Consider the following 27,629-nt stretch of genomic DNA (forward strand, 5'->3'; position numbering starts at 1 on the left):
TGGGCACTCAGTAGCATGATAAATTCAGGAAACTGGCTTAGATGTATAGATCAAATAACTTCCAAGCTATGCTTGAAGTCAGTGCACCTGACATGGACAAACATTTTGTGCAGAAGAGGCCATTTATTGACTTACTGCTGTTTTAGGAGGATGTTAGATGGTGAGAATCTATTATGGGAGACTTTGTATAAGACCCCACTTGTAGTGGGTTAAATTGTTGTCAGTTAGTCTTTCTCTTGAAAGTTTTTTATCCTTTTGCTCCCACTCAAAGAATTTGATTATTTTGCACATACCTCAAGTTTGCTATTGAATCTTTTCCCCTACCGGCAAAGTGAATTCACAAACCACTGGTTTCGTGGTCCAGTGAAAAGGGATTGGTTACAGTGCTCACATACTGACTTTGGCTGAATTATTCGTATGTTTAACACCTCTGGTAGAATTTATGTAAAAGAATCTAAACAGTGCCACATTAACAGGCTGGTTAGAAGCCGTAGCCAGGGGACATGGAAGTCTGTTTCACTAGAGTTCTTTCCTAGAAAGATTTAACACTCAATGTCCAGTCAAGATCCAGTGATTTCCAGTCCCCTACTGTGTAAATTCGAAGTGTCCCTTTGGACCAAGCAAACTTCAAATGACTTGAGTGTGAGAATTCTCTGGGGAGTAAACCTCACTCGTTCTCCTGTGTCGTCTGACCATCAGGGCTGGGCTGGAGGCGCTGAGCCTGGTTTGGATGAAGCGATCTGATAAAACCCACTGTCGTTAAGTCTGGTACTCCACAACTGCTGCCCCATTGCCCTGGGTTGTGTGTCACTCCTGCCTTTCTCAGCAGGCGGCTCTTCCACCTCTCCCACTGACCCAGTTCTTCACCCCACACCCAGACCCAGACCTAGCAGAATCTGATCCTCAGAAGGGAGAGAAAGTTTCCCTCAAAGCCATCTGATAGTCAAATGTCAGCACACTCCTGCTGACAATGGAGATGGTTTTGAAGCATTTCTGCTTTGAAAAAAGAAGAAACAGAGATGGTTGTTAGCAGGATGTTTTCAGCAAAGGTCTCCTGATTCTGTCAATATATGTGAGCTTTAGCCAGCAAGACCATGAGGCTGAATCTGGGATTCTGTTCTTTAAGGTTGTAAGCCCCCTTGTTGTCTTTGGGCCAATTTTAAAAGTAATATTTAGCAAATCTTGTAGTTTTTGCTAGGTGCTTTAGTCTTGACTAGCTGAATTTTATTTAGCAATGTCTGTAAATAAAATTTTCACGGTTCAAACTCATAGAGATATTCATGTTTATGCACGATTTTATGAATGACTTCCAGTTGGGAGTTGGTTTGAATAGTAGCTGTTAGGCAACTCTGGAAAACAGCCAAGGTATGGGCACCAAACACTGATGCGTACAAATTCAAAGCCATTTCAGAAAATGATCTCTGTAACTACTTCCTCACCATCTTTGACTGTAAAAATAAGAATAATAATGTTTGTCCACTGCAACTAATGTCTTGAAAATTAAGTGATATTTATAAAGAGCTTGAGAGAAGTAATTTACTCTCATTCAGGACAGCATTTGAGCATGAACATGCAAATATAGACAGTCTTTTTTTTTTGCACCTGTGTAAAAGATGCCATCAATGAATTATTTCTTTTTAAATACATGAACTTGCTTTCATCAGCCAACACCATTACACACAGCTGCTAGAGCAAGCTGTGTTGAGATTCCACTTGTCATTTCATTTTGATCTTGACAAGAATATGTTTTTAATATCTCTTGTGTTTTCCTTCTAGATAAAACATTCCACCAAATGTGTATCATAATTTCTCTGGTAGTATTTTTCAATAAAATGTGTTTGTTATCTGAAGAAAAATGTTTTCCTCTGTTCTTTTCTGCTTTCCTTCCCCAGTGCATAGTTTGGGACTGGGATTCCAACGGCAAGCATGACTTCATTGGAGAGTTTAGTTCGACGTTCAAGGAAATGCGAGGAGCTATGGAAGGGAGACAGGTAGGTGAAAACCACTGAGAGAATCTCAACATAAATGCTCTGCAGAGTAATTTTCATCAGACAATTATGTAATACTGCTAGTGACATTGCTTAATTGTTTCTTGGAAGTTTACTTGATCTGTTGATCTCTCGTGTATGTTTTACTGTTACCTGGACAAGATACTCTGAAAATGCAAATCGCAGCTCTTCCTGCACTTCCATATAATAATTAGTCTCTTCTGCTAGTTCACATTCCACAGACATTTCTTTTTGCTAATATTTATTTTCTTTGAGTGTAAACACATGGTTTTTGTGAAGCACTGCGCTGTACTGCCAGGACAGGTACTGAACTCATTCCCCTATTGGCCAGAATCCTTGGGTGAGGGTCATTCTCCACGTCTCTCCATGTCTGATATGCTGTCTTCTTTGCTGCCAGCTCTACCTTGAACCCATCATAATGAAACCAATCAGTTTCTTAAATGTCTCATGAATTACAGTCCTAAGGGAAAATGGAATTGTTAGCTCATTAATAATTTCACTTCTTTATGTCAGTCTGATCTTTGCAAATTGAAGTTGATGGTAATTATTGCATATGATAAATGATTTGGCATATCTAATTCTAGAAACTGTCATTTGCTATTATTATTTAATCCCGAAGGCGTTAGTTTTGATAAATTCTCTGAGGGGGGGTTAAAAATGTTGACTTTCTAATCTGCTGATAATTTGTAGTCACTGCTTCATGGCAATCTGAAAATGAAACACAGATGCCTAATAAACTTTGTTTGGACTTTACATTAAGGTTCTATTTATAATGGGTTAATGGAAAACTAACAAAGAGTCAAAAGGTGTTTAATAGATGCTAAGCAGTCTGACTATTCCCTAGGTGAGCAAGGTTTCTATGATTCTTCTACATATCTTCCACTGATGTGGAAACTAGAGTTTACATATGCTGCTCATGTGTATAAAAATCTGTTGATATATATTAGTCATATATTAACCCATTATAAATAATTTCTGAACAGAACCTGATTGTAAAGTAAAAACCTGTTTTGTTCTCTCAGGGTCAAGTTAAGTCAGAGGATCAGGACCCACTTGCAACATTCTGGGCTGGGTTTTTTGCACTTTTTACAGCACTTACTTGAATTGGTACCTATCAAAACTTAATCCAGACTGAATTTGAATGGAATAAAAAGCCATCTCAGAAGATAAACAGATTCCAGAGTGAATAGCATTAACAAGGCCAGTGCTGTGGCAGTGCCCCAATCTTTTACACAAATGTCTGTGGCTGGGAAAGGGACTGTGCGAGAATAGTAAAGGGTGTGTTTTCCCAATGGAAACTTCTTTAGAAGAGCATCACAACACTTCCCAATCAGAAAGCTTTTTGGCCAAGGTAAGAGACATGGAGTCCAGAGTACCAGGAATGGCTGAGAAGGGCAAACTGTATATTTTTTATTCTGATGGAGAAACAGTGTGCTCTTTACATCTCCAGCTAGAGAAAAAGATGATTATTCTGTCACAGGCATAGGAAGTTAGTACAGTCATTTGTCAATTCTTGTTCTAGTCTGTATAGGTTCACACTGCAGTACTGTCTAGAAGTGTTTCAGTGTTGCCCAGTGCCTTAAGTGCCTGACCCTTTGCATTGCGAAGGGCCTGCCATTTGCAATTCTGCAGGCTGTCTTTCGCTTGTAACACTGCAATCTGCTTTTCGCTTGCAAATGCACAACCTTTCACCTCTGTACTCCGAAGCGAAGCTGTCGTGGCAGGATTTCTCCCTTGTTCCTCTCATGCTGTTGTTCTTGTGCAGTTATTCTATGGGCTTGCAGCTGCACGACCCACTACTGTTGTTATAGCAGGTTCTCGTGGAAAGCGATGGCCTCTAGTGTGAGAGTCACCCCTTTTCATCCCTCCCCTTTTCTAATCCTTGTTTTGTAGCTTTTAGTCTGTTCTAGAGGACAACAAGATATAGTGAATAACATAGTAGGTAACAGTCGTTTGAAAGCTGATAAGTATTGCCCAAAAATATGCATGCACAAAGCTGTACAACCAGTCAGTACTTGCACCCGATGAAGTCTGCTTTTGTTGGTGCTAATAGCATAATAAGCAGGAACAAGCAGTAGGGAGTTTGAGCAGATCCTGATGAAAATTATATAGTTACTATGGAAAAAGCATTATGGGGGATCACCTGCTGCACAGGAGAGGATGCTTGTGTGAGAGACCATGTCACTTCTCTTCCTGGCTGGCCACCGGAGAACAATTTCCCTTTCTCATTCCTTTTTTCTCTTTCTTTCTTTCTTTGTCTCTCTGTCACTCTCACTGTCTCTCTCTTTCTCCTTTTTGTCTTTTTCCCCAAAGTAACAGTTATGTTAAAGGCAATATATGCCATTAACTGCAGAGCCCATAAATACATCTTTGTGCATGTAAGTCTGTCTCAACATCCTTTGTGCAACATTAAGTAATGTTACTAGCATTTGTCCTTTTTTCTTTAGGTTTTTCTTCTCTCCAGAGAAAAAGCATGTGCTTGCTTTGAATAGAAGGGGTTTAGTAAACTTGGAGGGAATGGCAGAGGAGGGGGAGGGTAGTTTGTGTTTAAGGGTATGCATTGCTAGGTATTTCTAATAACAAAGGCCACATCAGAGAAATGGATTTATATGTGGGTGAGGAGATGGGTGGCTTAGACATAGTCCTTCATTCTTAGGAGAGATTTTTTCATAGCCTCAGACCAGAAAAAGTTCTGTTTTCCGCTCCTTTCAGTCAGAGGAATAAAACTGCCAACTGCATCTTTTAGCCTGTGGTGGTGAGCATTCTTTCACATATCATCAAAACAGTGAGTGGCTTGAAGATGCGAACCAAAATCTGGAGCTTGATCTCAAATGCTGTGGGGAGCCAGTGTAAAGAGGACAACACAGGTCTGGCACCCCTGTTTGTGTTGCTAAGGAGACACAGTAAAGCCTTTTATTGTGCTTATATTTTCCTTTGTGCGATAGACTTTATGACCAGCTAGAGTAGATTGCTATAGTCCTGTCAAAGGATCATCAAAACCTCCTAGTGATTGTCAACCAGGGTCTTTTGGTCTCTTAGGCAGCTGGAGAGAATAGGAGAGAACATTTACCATTGGCAGGGATCTGGGAACTCTCTTTAAGTACCAGTTGCAAATGTGTGCAGAGTTAAAGGGGGCCAGACCAATGGCATGGCTTTCCCTCTCTGCCCATCAGCAACCTCTGTATTGCACTGTATGAGCTTCACAAGTTGTCATCAAAACATTGAGAAATAAGGATGGGAATAATATAGTGGTTTGTGCTGGTGACTAAGAAGAACTGTGTGTCCTGGGTGTACTGCTAGCACTTCACAACATTTCATCAGCTCGCCTCATCTCTGTATCAAGGTGTTAAAAAGGATCTTGAAATGCAGTTGCCATTTAACTGTTCATAGCTCATCCTTCAGAAAGCACTTAGAGTATTTTGACTTGTTCTTCAGCCCCTCCCCCAGGCGAGATAGAAGTGTCTTATGGCCAAGCTATCAAATGATACAGAATCATTGGGATGGTCAGAATGGACATATGCTATCTACTTATTTATAGGAGGTGATGGTGCTTCTAAGGCTGTTGTGGTTCCATGCCCTGGGATAGATGCGAATTATCCCAAGGCTTGAGTATCAGCTTCTGATTAGATGAGCTTACAGTTGGCTTGCTGGCTAGCTCCACTGTAAGGTTTCTTGGGAATTTGTGCTTTAGACCAGACAAAAAACACCAGACGTGTTTTTTGTAAAGTGTACTTATATTAATCAATTGCATCATGTTAAAATAGACTAGAAGAACTTGATAAAAATGTAAAGACTGTTAAAGCTGTTCATATTTAAAGGAAAAATTCTCTACTAATGACAAAAAAGTTGCATTCTTTTTTAAGTAAAGGCAATAAAGCCATAGGGGTTTGAGGAAAAAAATCACAGAAACATAAACCACCTGGATCCTCATGCAGTACAGGAGTTACATAATGGAAAAATCTGTCCCTATATTACAAAAAAGTGGATATGTGTATGTGCATGCACACAGAAAAGGGAAAGGGGAGAAAGAAACCCTACTGTACCTTCCATCCTTATTAGTATTCCCACAAGCTCTGAATATTATTAGCTCTGGCTCAGAATTTTCCTGTTTGTACTTTACTTGTTAGACAATTTCATCAGAAAATACATTTCCAGGTTTCTTGTGGGGCAGGGCAGAGGGGTGGTGCTGAGATGCACAAGATGGGATGGGATCCTGAGGGGAACTGAGATGAGTCCCTCCGTCTATCGAGACCCTAGAACAGATATCTGACTACGATCTTAACATCAGGACCTTTGCAGGATGTAGCTCTTCAAATAACAGAGCCTAGGTGAGACCTTTAAGCCAGTATTAACTTTGGTAATGGACCAGGGAGTTGAATGACATCAACGGACAGTTTCATGTCTAGTTAACTAATCAGCAGAGAGGCAACTTCATCCCAGACTACAACATAAGCAGCTGCTGCTGGTCCCAGAGAGGGCAACAAAGTCCTCAGAGGAAGCTGCAGCAATGTGAGGCACCTGCCTTCTGTGGAAACCAATATTGCAACCTCAGGAGTGCAGATGAGGCTGGGGTCCTTGGCTGAGAAAACAAAAAAAGACTTTGATTTTCCCTTCACTCCCCAGCTGCAAGTTTCCAGAGAAAACCTCTGGTGGTGATTATAAACAGCTCTTCTCCCATGGAGAACGTCCCCCTGGGACAGGAGAAAAAAAGCTATCCTGTCCTCCTGAACAAAGGGTTGGCAGGGATAAACTAGCCTTTCAGGCAGCAAGAGATGCAGTTTGCTTGTAAGTGACTTGCTTTTCTTGAGGCATCAGGAAGAGATAATGCAGGATGTAATGCTGCCTCCTATCGATTTGGTTTTTCACCCTGTCCATTAGACCGTGATGCCTCCTTTGTCATGTACAAATGATGCAGTTTGTTTCAGCAGCTGTACATGAAAGAATAAGGGATAAAAAAAAGGAGAAGAGGAAGAATTACAGGGGAGGCAAGAGAACGTGCTGATGAGAACCAAAGCTCCATTTGATGTAGCTCTCTAGCCCTTTCCTAACAGGCCTATTTGATTTCCTGATGTGCAAACACAGTGACCAAGTGAAAGCAACTGCTCTGTATCATGATTCCTCTTGCCTCAGGGTACATGAAACCATCCTGATGTCATTATTTCTTTTTCACAATGGCTTGTGCAACTGGTAGCAACATGCTGTTCAAATTTCGGTTCTTACAGTGTCTGCCAACATTTAGTCACCGCCAGTGTGTGGCATGGATGATCACGTCGTTTGCTCTTCTCTTGGGAAGGTTTGGTGAGAGAAGGGGTAAGACTGTTTGGGGAAACAGCATCCTTCACTGCAGAGATGAACATCTTTCATGGAGGGACCTGTGTCTCCTCATTGCAGTGAAGAGCAGATTAGGACCTTCCAAGTGTCAGCATTAGTTTGCTGACTTGCATTGAAGAATAACTGGAGTGAGTTTGTTTTACACTCAGAAATTCTTCACATGCTTGTTTAGATTTTGCAGTATGAAGAAACACCAAAGCAGTAGAGTTTGGGGTTTCATTGCCAACATTTGTAACAGTAGTTGTATTAAATTAACAGGAGGTAGTAAAATCAGGTTGCTTTCTGTTTCAGATTCACTGGGTTGTTTGACAGGGAAAGAGCTTGCATAGCTCAGAGCTGCCAGACATATGGAAGAAATGTTAAGTGACTATTAGAATGATGAATTTAAACTTCACAATGTTTACCATTAGTGTCAGACTGCAGACTCTTGCATTAGTTTCCTCTCAACTGAAAAGTTAATTTAAAAGACAAAAATGCATCAATAAAAAATGTTGTCAGATACCAAATCAATACTGGAATGTAGGAACAGACTGAAAACTGAGCTGGTCCTCACAGAGCAAGCAAAAATATTTGAAATTTTTGCTCTTTATTATTTACCTGTTTAGACCGTATTCTGAAATTCAATTCCCTTTAGAAGAGCTGGAGATATGTCAGAAATATGCCTGTTTAGAGGATTTCCTTTAAATGATGATTGTCACATCTTCAGCTCTTGTTTTGGGAATTGCAGAGGTCTGGAACCAGATCTTGGCAGGTAATTAAAGACAACTGTGAATTTCATGTAAAGCAGTCTAAAATTTTTTTAAGTCTACACATGAACTGGGAAAGGAGTTTTCCTTTCCTCTTCCCCTGTACCTTTCCCTTCCCTATCCTATCACACTAATAGATTTAATAGGTGCAAAATTGTTCATTTTTTCCACTCTCTAGGGATTCCCTAATCTGTTTTTTCCTTTGCTTTCTTATTTACATCAGTTAATGACATGTTAGTGACCTGCATGTGGAATATTTTAATAAGCTTTAGATAGTTGCTGAGAATTGTTATCCATAAATCTCAAAATGCAGATCAACATTCCCAGTTACATTTTACAGTTAGTACAGAAAAGCTGAGAGAGCTGGCCACAGGCACACAGCTTTCTCCCCAAAATAGTTTTTTATACTGCCTTGGTCCTCAGAAAATGTAAATTTTTTCTAAAAGCCAGTTACATGAACATAAATGTAGGTCAGGCTTACATAATCCTTTTCCCAGAGGAAAGGGATTATGTGCACAGTGTAAGGATTTATACAGGTCAGGCCTTCTTGTTTAAACATGCACACTGAAAAGTGTTCATGTTGGAGGAAGATAAAATTAAGAAAGTGCACCTTGCACATTCAGGGGAAAGCAGTGAGGTTTCTCCACTGTAGTTCAGTGTCAAAGGAGGAACACACTGTTTTCTCTCCTACTTTCGACTCCTACTTCTTTCTCTCTATTCATTACATTACAACTTCTTTATAATGTGTAGAGACTGCACAATTTCTTTATATGAATGCTTCCAATAAGTTTGGAAGACAACTGCACACTAAACTGTCTTGCCAGACAGCAGTATATCAAGATGCGAGTGGGCAGTGCTTTTGCTTCGCTGTCAGATTGCTTTCCCAAATATGAGCTTATTGCACCCTTGTATTCTGTCACATAGAGCTCTCTCTAGTTGGAAAGAAGGGCTTTTATTTCTTAAGCCCGACTGATTCTCTTGAGTAGAGAAAAATGTTTTTGGAGGATTTCCCCTGAACATGTGGGCCTGTGTCTGCCTGTCTTCTCAGCTGGAAAACTCATTTCACAAGACAAATAATTGAGCTGTAGGCTAACTGGGAGAGCAAGCAGATGTGCTTCCTACAGTTTCAATATTTTTTTTCTTTTCTTATTCTTGGCTCTGTCACCTGTGTCCAGAAACACAGCAATGAAAATACTTCTCATTCCCTGTGCAGAAAAGGTTTCATATTGCTCCAAAGCCATATGTTTTGCCTTCCCCTTTTGACATTTGGAAAAAAGCTCTAAGTCTGAAATATTTCAGAGACATTCAAATAATTGCGGTTAGGCAATGGTTTGAAGCTTGGTGAAATCAGTGGGGCTGTTGTAAGGTAAAAATGCTTTGCATGCTCAAGCACTTTGCTCAGACAAATGGTATGTGAGGATCCTCACTATAAATAAACTATTGCAATGTTTAAACGCGTGTTTCATTTCAAATGTTAAAATAGGGTTTTTTACCAAATGGGCCATCCTGGTTACTTCTGGAGATGGATTCTTTATGTTGCCCACCATCACATTAGAGCTCACATATTTTCTTCTCCCCAGCACTTGAAAACACCTCCTTGAAAGAAAATAGTAATGTTCTTAATATTATGTAGTAACACGTCACACATACAAATTTGGATTTACAAGTGCTGAGAGATACTTGCACACACATGCAAATGTGTATTTTGCCCCTGCAGTAAGAGGCATGAATATATTGTAGTCATTAGAGTTTGGATTCTAAAACCTTGGCCTTATCAATCTGCCTGAAACCAGAGAAGGCCCGAAAATTAGAAGTGAAAATCAGTAAGACTCTGGGAAATGTTTTCATGCGAACAAAACAATATATTTCAGTGTCAAGGCAGGACTATTTGGTGTAAAATTGCATACTTGTAAATAAAACTAATTTGAACATTTTCAAAAAAGGTTTTTCATTTCTATTTTTAGGGATAATTGTCAAAGTTTGAACTCTTAAATATATCAGTAATTGATTAACCTTCTGTGCACATTTCAGTGCTTTTCTTAACTTTTTATTTTTACTATCATAATCAAAGAACAAACTCTCTCTCTCAAGGATCTAAAGACAACAATATGGGTTAAGGAATCATTTTAATCTCTGATCAGAATTTCTCTAATCATGCCAGTTTAATACAAAACACCAGAGTTACTGTGTAGGGAGTTTTGTAGTTAATATAATGCATCAAGATGCTCCCTCACATATTTTCACTGGTATTAAGTTCCCTCTTTTTTTTTTTTTTCTTAAAAGGTCTCAAAAGATCCTCAGTGTTACTTATGTAACACATCTACAAGACTGGAAGACGGTAACACAGGAACCTAGGTAGCTGGGTGTCTCTCTCACTGCTATGTCCCTCTATGCATTTTGGAAGACAGATGTTTGCCCTGGGCCTTTTTCTGTTAAGATCATTCTCAGAATAGTTCATGGTTTTCATTTTTTCTTTTGCGTGCACTATTTGATAGGATTTAGTCAACCTTGGAAATCAGACAGTGCCATCTTTATTAATTATTCAATTTTTACATAAATTTCCCTTCATGCAGTTACTGCTTTTTTCACAGGTACAGTGGGAGTGCATAAACCCCAAGTACAAAGCAAAGAAGAAGAATTACAAGAACTCAGGCATTGTCATCCTTAACCAGTGCAAGGTATGTGTGTTTTGCTCTTTGTTTTTTTCTTTTCTAAGATCTCAGTGATATTTTTTAACGATGGTTTGAAATGGAGACACCAAACCAGAACTGTGGGTGGAAGAACAATAGAAAGTGATCCACTTAAAAACAAAAAAAAACAGACAAAGGGTTGAATCTCAAAACTAAGTGAACACTCCTCAAATTCTCCTCCTCTTTCATTTCTGTTGTCCTTTCCCTACTGCTGTGCAATGGAATAGGCAGTACGGAGCTGGTAAGCCTACAGGCTTACTCTGTGGCCTTCTGTGTGTTTCCCTTCCAATTCTTTTGACATTCCTGTCTCTGAATATAGAAAAATGCTCTTTTTCCTCCTAAACCAATAGTAAAATTCCCATTGACGTCCCATGATAAGAAGCAGTGCTTGGTTCTATTTTTGATGTGAATTTACCTTTCTGTAGTTTCGAATAATTCTGGTACTTTCTCTCTTTACATTTTTGTTCCTTTCCCAAATTACATTTAACCTTTTCTTCCTCTCCCTTTTTTTTCTGTTGAGCCATCCTCCTCCTTCCAATTTACTTTGTTCAGACTGTTTCCAAGTTTTGGTATTCTAGCAATACACAATTAATTTGAATATCTTGTTTCTTGTCTGCAGATCCACAAGATGCATTCTTTCTTAGATTATATCATGGGAGGCTGCCAAATACAGTTTACAGTAAGTGTCTTCATTCTCTAACTTGTTTTAAAGAAAGGGAATCCCTTTAGATACTGATTCATCACTTTCACAGAGAAGAGAGTCTTGTATGCTGTTCCCTGATAAATTATTAAGGTCTTCTTGCAAAATGTATTATGCCCAGCAAATAAAACTATGCCAATGCTGTAAGATTTTCTTTCGCATACTTGATTTCCTTCTATGTTTTGCAGCAATGGCAGTCACATTGCAAAATGTAAAGACATCATCATACAGGGGGTGAGAAGCTGAGCTGGTGTAATCTCATCAACTCCATCTGAGCAGCACTAAGTCCCAAGAGCTAAGGAAATGAATTAGGCCTTGTGACAGTGCTGACTGACCTTTGGCTTTTGAGCCTCATGTTGTCAACAAGCATTTCAGATAAGTTTCCTTGTTAGGGCTATGTCATGTGGAATTTTGTCCCACCTACCTTTAGCCACTTTAGCCAGGCACCTCTTGCCATCAGTTTGGGGTAAATGTTGATATTTGGTACCTCAGCTGTAACTACCAGCAGCCAGATGGCACTACAGGGGGATGAGATGATAATTTAGAACTACTTCAGAAGTTACTCTGTTCAAGGAGCAGGGGAAAAATGATTTGCGGATATTGCCTTATGTTTGTTTCAATCCCGTCGTGTGGGAATGGTGATTTTGGCTCAGTTCTAGTCTAGTTTATGTGACTTTTAATTTCATGACAGATGCATGGATTAAAATCTGATTTTCCAAGGCAATATTCTTCTTCTGGAGAAGATCTTTACTTTTCCTGTAGCATCCTGCCTCAGTCACTGCTTGCTTCCCAACTCCTGCCACAGATGAGCCAGATTGTTCTGATTTTGCTTTTGATTTGTCTAGACTATCGGACATTACTGACGTCTTCTGTTTCACTTTTTCTGGACAAACTTTCATTTCCCAAAATCTTATGGCAAAAAAAGAAATGTTTGTATCCAAGCAAAAATTTTTCAGCGACAACAGCAGCTCTAGACAATACTAGATTGTCCTCTTCTATATGAATCCAGTTTTTGAGAAATAAAGACATCCACTTTGCCAGTGCACCTCAGAGACAAATTGGATAGCACCAAGAACTGAGGACCCTATTTCTGGTTTGTAAGGAAAAATGTACATCTGTATTTTTTTAAGCAAGGCATCCTATGCAATTCCCTGTCTGCATTACCCTAGTTCCTTTTTTCTGTCTCCAAATTTTGTTTATCCCCAGATACCTGGAACACCCATTTCCGCTCCAGCTCTCAAGTTCACCAGTTCCTGGAAATCCCTTAAATTTATCTTTCCTGACACTTCTCACCCAAAAATAAGTCTGGAATAACTCAAATATCTTCAAGGTCATTTGCAGAGAGACAGTAGTGTCTTCAAGCAATATTTAAAAGCCTTTTCTAATCAGGGCAGGTTTTTTAAGCGCATGCAAAGAATAGTTAATATGCTTTTCCCACAAGTCTAGCACAAGCACAAGAAGAGAAGACTTTATAAACATTAGAAAGTGTCTGGGGATATATATGTTTTCATGCCACAGCTCTGATTTTCATACTCGTTTGATTCCTCCTAAATGTTTTCCAATGGAAGAGCAAGTCCTTATAAAGTGAATTGAAGGCTGCTGTAATGTGCTTGTCTTTTATTTACCTCTCACAGATTTTCTGTCAGTAGGCTGTGAACCTCAAGTTGAAAACTGCTGTGTTTAAATGTATTTCTTAATATATCTGGCTGATAGTATTGCTTCTATTATATTTTATGTGGGATAATGTTGTCAGCAGGCATCGTTTGTCTGAATACCCAGTACAAAGGATTCTCATGTTTTTGCTGGACCAGCCTTTTTAAATGGGGTTTATCCCAGTTCATTCGTCTGAGAAATTTTCTTGTTTTCTCTGAGTGCACAAATCATTGAATGTTTCCCCTTGCACTCAGTTTGCATGTTCAAAAGGGTCTGTAAGTGGTTAGCTTTGGGTTATTTAGGGAAATAGGGAGGAAAGGATAGCTGAAATGAAACAAAACCATTGATAATATGAAACTTAAGTAAACTGGTCTGTAAGGACAGGCCATGAGGACATGAAGGAGATGAAAGATCCATTACACTGTGAACTGCAGAGGTCCCTGAATTACTGCTGACCTCAGTGGTAAGTCCACTAGCTACAGGATTGTGTAAACTCATCCCCGGTGGTTTTCAATCTGTGTGGACTCAGGGGAAGTCACTGTGGATATTTCTATGCCTGCAGATAGCTCTGTTCATTTATAAACTAGAGGTTCTGCTTAGAGATAATCACAGGTTGAGTTTGCATTATTTTACTTCCTACTTCCTTAGTTTCAGCAGCACCCAGTGGTGATAGCACAGTGCTGGTTGTGAGCTGTGTTGCCGCTTCCAGAAATGTGTAAGAGGTTTCTTTTGCAGTCAGTGAAACAAAGGATGCAGCCTGCAGGGGAGATATCGAAAGCTCTTTTGCTTTCTGTGCACATCACATGATCTCCTTTTCACGTAGTCCTAATTTTGTTAATTCAGGCCACTGAAACATAGTAGGCCTGTTTGTTCCGCCTTCCCAGATTTCCTTTTCCTTTAACTGGAATGGGAAGGTGGATCTGGAATTGTCTGAAACTGTCCTGGCATGTGTACTGTTGTCGTTGTCATCTCAGTGACATTTCCATTGAGTTCATGCCATGTGCAGGCAGGACGATGCAGCTGTGATCTGAAAGGGCACTTGTTGGGGGAGGGAAACTAGAATGCTAAGCATAGATTTGATAACAAAAAGCTGTAGTATGATGTACCTGCTAATTTAAGGTGCTAATTAGGGCTTTGATAACACCATGCTGTGTGTTCTTGGGATACTTTGTACATCCATTGCAGGAACATAGTTTATGGTTAGAATGAACATCTCAGAACCCGAAAGTAAACTTTTCCTTCACTTTGAAACCATTTATTGAGCAGCTTTCGTCTACAGAGATCAGTAGTGCTGATTCCAGGCTGTTACTTTTATGCAGTGCTTATTGCAAAACGCTTTATCTCTTATCAGACAGTATTCCCTGCCACAGAAGAAATGTTCAGAAGTTGGCAGTGCAAATGGGTTTCTAGTCAGAAGACATTTCCATCACTTTGGGAAATACAGCAGAAAGGGTGTGTAACATGCGTAAAAAGATCTGTAATAGAAAGATATACTGGACAGATTTTCTCTCAGACAGGTCACGGTGTCAGACAGACTGATTCTTTGCTGACAGCTCTAGCAGGAGCTATGTAGGATGTTTTCACCCTTTTACAAGGCTGAAGAAAAAATGTGTTAAGAATGTAGTTACTACTATGTTACGTTCTTACTCGGCTGTGGGAGGATGTAGAAGTGCCTTGAACTGGTACATTCAAAGATACACTGATAAAAATCAAATGTACATATTGTAAGGAAGATCCCTGCTTTGCTGCCAGCAAGATTAGTTCAAATGTGATATTAGCCTAACTTCTGTGATATGTTAACTTAGTTTAACAAATCTTCCTTCTACCTATTTGCACAAGACCTTGGTCCTGCCAGAGAGCACTAAAAGAGCAGAGCTCTGCGTTGTTATCTTGGAACCGCTGCAAGTAGCAATGGTCGTCTTTCTTAAAAGTCCTCCTGTCAGGAATCAAAGAGAGATTTGGATCAAAACCAAATATAGTGCATTGAAGTATGAATATTCTTAAAAGCATCATCATAGAAAATTAGGATATTTTGGCTCATTAGCAGATCTCTGCTACAAGGTTCATTTCCAGAAAAGAAGCTGTTTTGGGGAAGGTTTTTCTTCTTTCCCAAACACTATCCACAGACTTTTTTCCTAGCTCATGAAACCCACTGCTTATTCCTACATTTTGTTATTGTTTTCGGTAAAAAGCATCATCTAGCCTTGGCTAACAGCCACTGCAAGAAGGAAGACTTGTCCAGTTCTGTCTGGTGCATTGCAGTCCAGCCACATTAAGCATCTGTTTTGAGGTTATCAGTGAAAATGCCTACCTTTAACAACGTTACAGAAATGCCCTCTGCTTATCTGTCATACAGTGAAATCTTTATGCTTTCTGTAATCAGTACAAATAATTAAGATTAAAATAATATCAGGGAAAATATACACATTTTAAAGAAAATAAACATATGCACGCATTGGCCAGTATTTTTTTAAATAAGTGCCCCAAAACTAAGGTCTTGAATCTATACAAGTATCCATGGATTTGCCTCAGGTTTCACAAACCATTAGTGTTTCTTGCTCATTTCTGACAGCTGTGGCACTGAAGATTAATGTTGCAATGCATATAGTTATGTACATACATGCAGGTTAACACTTGAGAGGTTCTCTGTTGATTTATTCAAGTTAAATCATGCTATCATTTGGGGAAAAAAGATCCATGTGGAAAAGTAACAGAATCACTTCTTCAGTGCATGATCAGTGTGTAGGGAAGTGGAGGTGAAAGAGCACCTTATTTGCAAGCCAGGTCAGGCTCATATCTCTTGACTGACATACCAGGGATGACAGCTGGTCAAGGCTACAGAGAGATTCCTGAGCTAACTAGGGCCTAGTGAAAAATATTTTTCTTCTGCCTAGTGACTGAAGTGGAAAAACAGAAAAGGTGGGGAAAAGCTGTGCTGGGTTGACCTAGTGTGATTTTTTTCTATTTTAGCTTTTAACGAAAAAAAAAAAAGGTTCAGGAGAACTATGTCTTTTTGTTAAAGGAGAATCAAAATGTCTTGTTTCATTTTGGAGTTGTTTCCCCTATGTTATCTGTTTAAAAATGTAGCTTAGTGAAATGAAAATAGTATGCCAAGTAAAACCTTCAATATGAAAGATATTTTTAACTTTCTGAAGAGCTTCCCATTATTTAATCTTGAAATAATCTGAGAGAACTAAATAGCTAATACAAACTATATTTAGCTCTCTTCTAATAAGGTTTCATGGGCTAGGGAAAATGTTTAGCTGTGTAAAATATTTATCCCTGTGCCAAGCAGAGACTCTAGCTGGGGAAGTTGCACATTTGCAGAGGCAAGCCAGGACTTTCTAAGTTGTTTTTGCAGCCTTCAGCAAGGCCCTTCCTTGTATGTGAACTGCAGAGTAAAACTGAAAATTGAACCCTGTGCATTTTTATCTGTTGAAGATCAAGGTATAATATTTTTTGGAGGCAGTGGTCATTGGTCAAAATCATAAGAAAGTTTGTAAATAGCTTTGTTCCCTTTTATGAGACACCTTGGGTTTCATGTTGCTCCTTTTAGCAATTCCTAGAAAGCAGCATCATGAGTCCTGGCAAGGGCTTTCCAGCGCATGCGATCCACACCTGTGATATCCCAGAAAGCTGCCTGCACGAGTGTATCTTCAGTGAGAAGTACAAAGAGAATTTCAGGAAGGGAAAATGAATTGTAAAAAGATTCATTAAAATTTTCTTTTGTGTTGAATTCTTCCCCTGACCTTCTGCAAGCCTTTTGAGGACAAAAGTCTGCGCAGGACTCGAGCTTTATTTTTACCCTACAGCTCACCTTTAAGCTTCCTACCACCTATGAAATTGGAAAGTTTAATTATTTAATGCTTAGAATATGCTTTGAATATAAAAACACTAGATGGGGAGTATTTGCTACTATTACTACAGGTATAACAAGCTTTAAAATAGCTAAGATATATACCTAACTGGAATTTTAATTTATATTTTTAGTAGGGTTTTTAACTCTGTAGGGACATTTTTACTACACAGCCTTTATGTCTTGAACATCACCTGAGTTGGAATAATTTAATTAAGTGTGAGAACTTAGAGATAGTTAATTTGATTCATTTTTATTACAACATAATTCTCCACATGGAATAATTGTGCAGTTAATTTTTTCCTAATTATGCCATCTTAGTTTTATTAAGTCTTTTTTTATAAGCTGTCATTTAATTTTAGACAAATTTATCAGTACCATCCCAAGTTAAATTTGAGGGAGTACACTGCAGAATGACCTTTGCTTTAACGTTGCAGTATCTTCAGAAAAGTGTTTCTGGTAAAGATAAGTGGTGTGGGGGGGTATGCAACTGCCCAGAGCAGCTGCACAGCACACTGACTTTTCTTCTTTTGCAGGTAGCTATAGATTTCACTGCGTCAAATGGTGACCCTAGGAACAGCTGCTCCCTGCACTACATTCACCCCTATCAACCCAATGAGTACTTGAAGGCGTTGGTAGCTGTTGGCGAGATTTGCCAAGACTATGACAGGTAAATAACCACATTTGCTAAAAGAATTGTCTTTAGAAGGTGTTTTAACGGTGTGAAATCAATGACTACCTGCTGTCGTCTGCAGTAGCTCCATGTTTAATCGCTTAAGAGAAATGAGAGCACATCAGGAAGATTTCTGTACCTTGACACACTGTTGAGAGGGCTAGTGGGTTTAGATTAGCTTCAGGGTAATGAAAGGCCTGGTTCTTGCCTGTTTTCCTGATGTGTGTGTTAAGTTTTAGGTCTGTTACCACCTGCTGAAATTGCATGTTTGCATGAATTTTTCATTCATATTGCACTTGCAGTCTGTTTGGCAGATGCTGCCAGCCTCCTTTTTGATATACTTGACAATATGGTTCTGTTTCATGCTACAGAAAAGTGTTCCCAAGTTTTTCTATTTGAAACAGAGTATGTTAATTGCCTAAACTGCTTGCTGGCCATCTCTATTCTTAGAAGTAAATGTGTGGTCTTTTTGGTGTTCTGGTCTGTTAAACATTATGGTCTCTTCTGAAATAAGTATTAAAAGACATTGATAGTATGTGCGCACAACATGCCTTAAAATAAATAAACAAATGCAAGTAATTGGGCCAAATATGCTTTGATTACGTTATGTACTTCTGTTGCTTTCAAATAGGCTGCCTGCCTCTGTCAAATTAATTGCCCATTATTAATCTAATTACTGAGTGCATTTCCTTTAAATGTTCTTTCTTTGTTGGTGATACATAGTATCTTTGCAGATACAATAGACATCCACCCACCACTTTGCTATATGTAAATGCCAGATCTGGAAAAAAAAAATCAGTGGTTCTAAAAAAACAGTGGTATTGCCAGTCCAATTTGAATTATGCTTTCTGCATAAATTATGGAGGGACTTAATAACCATGGTTTGCATGTTACATGCCACATATACCAATTAGCCTGCTCAGAAGCACTTCCATCTGCATGGTAATGAAATGTCTTCTCAAAGAATAATGATGAAAATACTGTGCTAATACAATTTCTCTAAGAATTTGATGGTCAAACTTAGTCAATGAATCTGAGAAAATTAATATTTTATTATAAATGATTTGATTATTTGTCAGTGATTATCCAGTAATATAATAATTATTAACAATAATTCAGTGGGCTTCAAAACAGGAAAAGAACTAAAATGTAAGGGCTAGTTTATGCACACAGATTGTTTGATTTTATCACTTAGCGTATATTTGTTAAGAAAATGAAATAGTTAAGTGGCACAACCCCTCGTTATTTATTACAAATGATTCTTTTTGCAATATAGCTTATTCCAATCAGTATGAAAAATACTGGCCAGTAATTTTTTAAATTAAATCATCAGCATCATTCAGTTCTGTTGCACTACAAAAAATGCCTATTACTGCTAATCAGCACAGCAGAGGTTGTGTGAGGTATGGACTAGGGCTGAACAAAACCCAGAATTTCTTTTCCCTGGGAAATATCACCTTTCTGGCTTGTATTTGACCTGTGCACGCTCTCAAGTTGTGACACTGTAAATGCATTCCCATACACAAGTCAATTCAATACGGTCAATGCTTTCTGATGGAAATGTCAGGTGGAGACCTTTGCTTTATACTTGCATGTACTGAATCCAGCAAACTGGAAATGAAAACATAAAATAATTTCTCTAAGGAAGAAAAAAAATTAAGAAGAAGAGCAAACCTCAGAATACTCTCAGAATAATCTTCAAGTTCAACATAGGAGTTCATTCTGTGTTCAGTTGCAGCCTTGAGACATGTGAGCATATATGACCTACTCCATACATAAGCAAGTCTTCTGTATTTACATTAAAAAAATGAGTTTCAAATTTAGTTTAAAAAATTGAGTTGAATAAAGTCAAGTCTATTGTTTGCAATGCTTTTTGTATTCCAGTACCACAGTGGTTGAATACTAAGTGCTTTTGATAGATATATGTACCAAAAGACTCCTTTTTATACTTGTAATAAAAAGTTATTTAAAATACCTCTGTAATTAGAAACAATCAATTGACTGAAGTTATTTGTAATTTGGGAGAAATCTGGTTGACAAGTAATGGATATATAGCACACTGAAAAAGCAAAATTTTCTTTTGTATGCTCTAGTTAGTTTAGTTGATCAAGCCAAATCTTCTCATAATCTAGGTTTCTATACATATCAGCCTAACATAAGGGATCCCTAAGTAATTAATGCTCCAGATTAAGTGTGGCCTCACGTCCCTTGATACAGTGGAATATTCCCTGTTCATGCAAAAGCCCATTTATCTGTATGCTTCAGAGATTCCTGAAACAGTTAAATGAATAGCACTGTTCTGCATAGTTAAACATGAAAGAATAAGGTTCATTCTTTCATCAGCAGCATTCAGAGAATGAGAAATAGTCTTTGATTATTAACCTGATTGTAAAAATGCTGCAATCCTGCAGGAATAGGCCATTCTGATAATGGCATGAAAAATGGAAGAGCTGTTCACCTGTACAAAAGACTTAATACTTTTTGTATAGTGGAACTGTTTCAGGTTATGGCAACATTTGTCATGAGAGAAGATAAAAATTGTACGTGATATAATCCGTGGCCAAGCAACAGTAGCAATGATGCATAAAGGAAGGAGTAACATTCATTAGTTTTAAGAAATTAGGCTTTTAAATGTATTTGGAAATACTGGAAATGGAGAAACACATTAAAAGCTTATTACTGAAACTGTTGGGTAACATAAGTAGACAGCTCCATTGAGAAAAATTTATTTTAAGCTAAATTATTCATGAATGCTTAAAGACAGCCTAATAAAGCAATAAATGAGAAATATACATTTCTATTTGAACATTTTCACAAGCTTTCTTGAAGAGTCACTGACATGATTTTACCTTGAAATTGGCCAAGTCTATTTAACCTTTTTTGTCCATAGAGAAACAGATGAAAATGATGAAAAATCATTGCCTACCAAAACGTTAAATACTAAGAGGAATTGCTTCAGTGTCATTCCACATTTATTCTCTACCTCCGTGATTTTAGTATTGAGTTCTCTGGGTCGGAAGTCAAAACAAGTGGTTGCTGACTGCCAGCATTATAAGCCTACCCAGGATTTTGTAATATCTGTTTACTTGATCACCACCAAATGTGCGTATATTCCCCCTAGATGGTCCGAACAATGAGTTACCAAGTCTCACCGCACATAAGGCAGGTGAGGTTATAGCTAGCTCTTTGGATGCTGTGGCTGGCTTAGGACTTTCTTTCTAATATTCACCAGCACTGAATAATGGTGTTGGCCACCTCTTTATTTTGGAGCCCAGTGGAGACCCTTTCAAGGGAACGCAATTTTCAGAGGTTAGGCAATAGTCACCTTTGAAAGATCCTGTTGGTGGAGGCAGAATACCCAGACATCTAGTACGACAAAATCATTCAGCTGTTAAAAAGTCAGGCCTTTGAACCAGAGTCTTATGTCATGAAAGCCACGAATCTCTGTACATTATGTACTACTAATTTTAGAATCATCTGCTCTCCATGGCAACAGTTCCCCAAATACTTTTGCTTTGTATCATGCACCTGCCCCCTCTTCAGCATGGGAAACACTTCTCCCTTAGCCAGGGGAGCCTGTTGCTACACTGGGGAATCTGGGATCTGGCCGCAAGTCAGGGCCTGACTTTTCTCTGCTTCATCCTTCCCCTTCACATCTCCTGGTGCCCATTGAAAGGAAACTGAGGCAGGTGGGCCAGCGGGAGCCGCCGGGCTCTGCAGGAGGATATGCAGTCGGGGTGACAGGGGAGAGCAGGCCTGCAGCCCCAGAGCACACCACAGCTGCCTCGTGTAGGCGAGAGCCAGCACCCAGGCAGCACTGTGATGCACCCTCAACATATGCACGGGCACACTGGCAAGTCTCTTCTCAGTACCATGATCTGGAAACATTTGAGAAAGGTACTATCTGTAGATAAAACAGGCACTTTTCCCAGGATAGGGGCAGGCGTGTTGTGAATCTCTCATATGAGTAACCTAGAGATATTTGCCTATAGAAACGTGTGTGTGTGTATAAATATCTTATATATAGATAGATATAGAAATATAGCTATATATTATATACTACATTGTTATTTTCTATTATATATTATTGTATATATCATATATTTTATATATTAGGTATACTATATATGTATTTATGCCATGTATAAGGCATATATATATATACACACACCTAGAGTTTTACATGCATATATACAAATATATAGGTATGCACATATATATATATATATGCATACTTATATATCACATGTATGGTTAGCACTTAACCATGTAGTAAAAAAGTTGATTTCTCTTTTCTGGTTTTTATAGCTTCCCTCTCTGCAGATCAAAGCCATATGTCACAATAACAATAGTACACACAGTTTATTAGAAAGGCTGGCTGCTTGATCTTAATGATTTGTTTTACCAGTGCTGGAACAGAACCGACTAGCCACGAGTGTAGCTCATCTTTCATTCTGTAGTGATAGCTGTCTCTGGCAAAGGAAAATGGGCTGGAACAGGGCTGAAAAGAGCTTGTTTGTAAAAATAAGTGCTGCTACATGCACACACTGCTGAAAGGTGATTCATAAATGATTGTACACTGTTACAGGTTTTAATGATGATACTGTGAGTGAAGCCTGTTGCTGGACTTGGAAATCTGATCCTGTGTTTGAAATCTGATTTCTGCAGTTAGTATTTTTCCTTTCTCTCCTGCTTATTAAGAATCTCATTATATTACATTAAATATTTATGTTTGCCTTAAAACCTCTGTCCTGATTCAGCAAGACACTAGAGTTTATTATCTAATCCCAGTGAATTCAGTCTGACTCAAGCAAACACTGAAGAGTTATACAAAATATAGAAGGCACTAAGATAGAGTTAAGAGTTTTACTGAATTCGAACTCGCTGTTAATTGTTCACCCTACGCCAAAGTCTTAAACTGTTCAGTTTCCACCATATACATGGATTCTCTTTATGATTTTTACACAGTTTTATATTTGTACATACATTCATAATTACCTTCTGAATTAATAAAAAGGGCTCACAGACTTACGTGAGAATTGGCTATTGTGTCATCAAATCAATATTCATACCTTGAACAAGACAAGGGTTAGATGTAATTTTTCAAATTCTTTAAATATTTGTTGCATTAGATGTTTGTGGAACTTCCCATTCTAGCTGGGTTATCCCCATTGTGAGCTATGCATTCTACTCATGATTCCATGGGTTCTACCATGTAATTTTGTAAAATGATGTCATAAAATTGATCCTCATTTTATTTGTATTGAAAATCTATTTCAAAAATTAATTCTAAATTACTTAAAATCTACATGTCTGTTCACTCTTAAAAAGTACTACAGATATTTTTTTTTATTTCCAAGAACCCTTGAAACACACAGAAGGTGAATTATATCTGTTTCCTGAAACTAATGTCCTTTTTGATTTATAGATATAACCTCCTTAACTCTAAATATTAAGGAGCTCCTTAAAGCTGATGTTCACACTGAGATCTGTATGTTAAAAAATAAACTGCTTGTATAAAACACACATCTAGCTGCCTCCCCAAAGGCCACTAGTGAGCAAAGAATACATTATTCCCTGCAAAGCACAGAAATGATTTATGCTTAGAGGTCTAAATGTTTATAGTGAAAATTAAAAAACTGGGCCACATTCCACAAGAGATGAAAATCTTGAAGTCAGTCTGAGTTTCGACATTAGATTCTGCAATCAATGAATTACAGCAGTAGCTGACTAAATGCAAAAATTCCTAGTTAATCATTTTTCTTCAGTATTTTAGGCCTGAGTGAGTGCATTCACTCTGATTAAAAACCCTGTACAAAACCTTCCTTCCCTCACACAATAAAGCGCACTTGAAACTTAAGAAGGGAAGGAATGAAAGGAGAAAGGGATTGAGGCTTTAAAAGGAAAAGAGTTTCCAGAGTTTAGACCTTGTAGTCTTGTTTTTAATCAGAGCCTCTTCTTATCCCTAAGAATTACTTAACAGGTCATTCATCCTGAAGCTGCTTTATGTCTGGGTTTGTGGATGAAGAACCTGAATTACCTTGACTGGAGGGATCTGAATTAAATACCTTAAGGTAACTTTGGCAGAGGCAAGGGGAAAAGCAGAATCTTCCTTTGGTTATGATAGTAATTCATTAAAACTGGGGACAAAGAATGAGGCCTAGAATAACTGGCACTATATGCAACACTGAATTTTTCATAAAATCCCTACGTAGATCTATAGATGTTAAAATTTAATTGACCCATGTAGATCAATAAATAAAAATATGTTTAATTATTAAGCATATTTCTATCACTTTAATTACAGAAACAATCTTTCTGGAGGCTGTTAAGCAAAAAAGCTGATTAGCATATCTAAACAAGTTTAAAAAACGTGGGAAAAGGCATGAATAATTTTATTTAGTGGTTTAATAGGACCAAATTTACATAGAAATAAAACAAAAAATAGAAAACCAGTAATCTATACAGTAAAATTTGTAGCTTATGTTTAGCATTAAGCATTAGTTTAGGTGGGGTTAAACACATTCTGAAGTGTTTTGATAAGCCAGTACTGGAACTACATTGGTGGAATGGAATTACTAATACTTCTAATCATCAAACTGGATGGAAAATCCTTGGATTTAACTGCTGAGGACCTAGGCTGGCACAACTGGACATCTACAGTCATACATGCATTTAGGGTTTGCCTTTGCAGAGCCTGTGTTTGCTGATTGCTGCTACACAGGAGTTTCTACAACCACTACTTTTCACCCCCAGAATTAGTATAAGAGAATCAGTCCAATACAACCACTGTGTCGGCATAGTGACTTTGTAACAGTTTCTTCTGTGTGTATATATGCTGGTGCCCTTTATCTAGTCAGATACTGTCAGTTCTTACAACTCTGCTTTTTCCCTCACCAAGTTTTCATCTTTGTGTCTTCTTTGTACTGCCTCCTCTTTCTGAAGCTCACTTCCCGTGTCAGTCTGTCAGTCATGAACTGTTCCTTCCAAGTTTCTTATCAAAACAATTTCTTCCTCCATGTGCTTCTCAGAGACCTTTGCTGCTGTCTGTCAAACTTCTTCAGGGCTTTTCTGTGCAATCCTTACTATCTTTCAAGTCATCTTGAAATCTCCTCTGAGGAAGGAGAGATTGTGCTAGTGATTTATGCTTGGCCAGGACTATGCAGACTGGTGCCGTTGTCTATGCAATTTCTCTGTCAGCATTTCTTTCTGAAGAGAATGACCTAAAGTGCAAAACCCCACAAGTTACATATGAAATAGCAGACTATCAGAACAGACTACTAGCAGAGTAGACTGTCTAGTGCTGTTATTGGTTATTTGCATAAATAAATAAGTATAGATAAAGGAGATACCTGTTTTAACCATCCACTTCATTACACTAGCATGTAGCTGAGCTGCAAGTTATTCCCATTTGGAAACCCATCAGTCCATCAATGAACACCATTTTCTAAATCTTCTCATGCAAGTTTCCTCCTTTACAGAAAGTGGAAACCTTTCGCCTAAGGAGGCCTTAACAGAGTATTTGTGGGCCACGTTACTCTCAGTTAAAGCCAGGCAATCCTTCTGAATTATGTAGAGTTGTCTGCCACTTAATTCCTACTGTTCCCTTCACAGTTCTGTGGGTAGCATCCTTTGTTCAAATGAACCAAAATCTTCTTTGTTTTTATCTGTCTGTCATGATGGAGAAATATATTTAGAGTTTCTGGAAATAAATCAACAGCCTTACTGTTGAAATAATGCTGTTTCAGTAGACCTATTACAAGAATTTTATTTCTGAATTGTACACATTTATTGTGAAATTAACCTTGATCAGAGATTCTGAGCCAGCAGTTTAGCAGAGAGTTTTAGCCCATTTCCTCCTGCATACTTGATGATGGCTAGCTGAGTGCTTAGTCATCAGTACATTTCACTTATAATTTTGCTGTAACTTTTTTTGATAATGTTCTTCATTTTGACTGAATGTCATTTTGATTTTGGTAAAATTATATAAACAGCTCATTTGACTCCATTAAACCACAATAAGATGTCTATAGCAGTTTTATCCTGCTCATCCTAGAAATCTCATTTGCATCTTGAAAGCACTTAATAAGAAATTTCTCCCAGTACCTACCTGCATATGTGTGCTAACACAACCCTAGTAAACCCATAGTTCAGTCTGTGTTCTTCTGACAGAAAATATTTGCAGGGAAAGCCTCTGACCAATCCTTTCCAGTACAGTTCATAGAAAAGGACAAAATTCTGTGCATATGTAGCAAAGCCTTTGTTCTTGTGCTTTCTTAGTGCAATACACCCTGAAACTTGAAAGCTACACTTGTGTTTCAAGAAGGAAATGCTTCCCTCTCTTTGTTCTGTTTTTTTTTAAGATCTGTATGGTAGGTGATGGAATTCAGCCTGAAGGGTACAATACCATTTTCAAGTCATGTCTAGTTTTAAACTTTCAAGATTACAATCTGTGTGAGAATGACCTTTTTAGTTATGGTACAGTTTTCCATATGCAACCCCACAGTTCTGCCAATTCACTTTAGAGGTAAGCTTTTGGAAGCTACAGGGACATACTTACAACCCCATAAAATTCATAGGACTGTCTGAACTGCCTGGATTTGAGAAGTTAAATATAACTCACTGTAGCCTCTTGCAGCATCCTCTTCCCTAATTTATTCCCAGTTATGAAATCCCATTTCTTTTTCAAGATACATTTTACTGAATTGGGTCATTTCTGTGGATATAAATCAGGTCATTGCAATTTATTTATCATCCAGCAAGGAAGCTTGACATTTTGGTCTCACCTTCCCGAGTATGCCATTTTACTAGGCTATCCTTCTAGCAAGTGATGTATCTCTCTGCCATTTCATTTACTTCTCCCTCAGACTGTGATGACTTTTTTTCTGTAGGTATTTACTTTTCCCCAGTCTAGGAATTTCTGAGTTCATTTGCTATTTTTGCCCTGCAGAGCTTCTTTTGCGATTCTCTGAATGTTAACAAGGGGAAGTTTAAATCTATTGTACCTGGACTCAGCTTTGTTAGTTATTTCATGAGCTGATGCTTTTCAGTGATTAACTTCAGGGAATTTGTATTCCCCTACTTCATTAATTATTTCTCTTGCAGGTGAGACAGGCATTGTCCTCATATTCTTGAAGCCCAATTACATGGCTATATCTGTTTCTCTGTATTCAGCAAATTCCAGCTCCCTTAAGGTGACTAAGAGCTGTAATTAAAGATAGCAAATGATTTTTAATATCAGGATTTTAAACATGATTTTGTAGCATCTCTGTCTGTGATAGACCAAACAATGTAGCTGTTGCAGTGGTTTACTATTGATTTACATGCTCTCAGCTCTCTTTTGTTACAAAGATGTATGGTAATCAATTTGTTCCTGCTGCTGCGTTAAAAATCACTGTGCATTGTGGACTGGATTGCAGGTTCTGTTATGTGCAGCAGAGGTTTGATTAAACACAGAATAACCCTGCCAAAACCAGAGATGTGGTTATATCTAACCAGGCACTGCCCTGCCCTGAATATGTTGTGACGTAGCGGTCCCTCAGAGAAGAACATGGTCTATGAGGAGGAATCATGGGACAAGTATGTAGAACAAAGATTCACAGTTTCTTCTTTTAAGACTGGAATGGAAAATGAAAGGCACAGTAATTGATTTTGCTCCGTCCAGCCTCGTACTTAAAAAATACGTTCCTGGTGATTCTGATCTCACCCAGAGCCAAAATTACAAGTGACAGTTTCATATCCAAGGATTCTAATCAGATATACTCCTTGCAAGGATTCCAGGAGCTGTAAATTTGAGATTCTTGGTCACTTGAAACAAAAGATGAGTTTTTAGTGTTTCTCCCCCCCCACCGCCATAAGAGCACTTCATTGTTAGTACTGCTGCTGCAAATATGTTGCGCCAGCATAAAGTGAGATTTTCATTCTGAGGCTCACCAAGGTCAGTTCAGTAAGGTCCCTCCAAATTGTTGTAT

General features: G+C 38.3%; 1 protein-coding gene across 4 annotated transcripts in view; it reads left to right on the plus strand.

The window, feature by feature from the left end:
- The window catches only part of CPNE4 (copine 4), a 233,255-nt gene that overhangs the window by 175,782 nt on the left and 29,844 nt on the right, over positions 1 to 27,629 (plus strand). For all 4 annotated transcript variants that reach the window (XM_067291402.1, XM_067291400.1, XM_067291399.1 and 1 more), the window contains 4 exons: positions 1,893 to 1,991; positions 10,678 to 10,764; positions 11,396 to 11,455; positions 17,522 to 17,655. In XM_067291402.1, coding sequence (XP_067147503.1) covers positions 1,893 to 1,991; positions 10,678 to 10,764; positions 11,396 to 11,455; positions 17,522 to 17,655 — 380 coding nt within the window. The remainder of the gene's footprint in view (positions 1 to 1,892; positions 1,992 to 10,677; positions 10,765 to 11,395; positions 11,456 to 17,521; positions 17,656 to 27,629) is intronic.

Source organism: Apteryx mantelli, chromosome 2 (assembly GCF_036417845.1).
Source record: "Apteryx mantelli isolate bAptMan1 chromosome 2, bAptMan1.hap1, whole genome shotgun sequence".
Lineage (NCBI taxonomy): Eukaryota > Metazoa > Chordata > Aves > Apterygiformes > Apterygidae > Apteryx > Apteryx mantelli.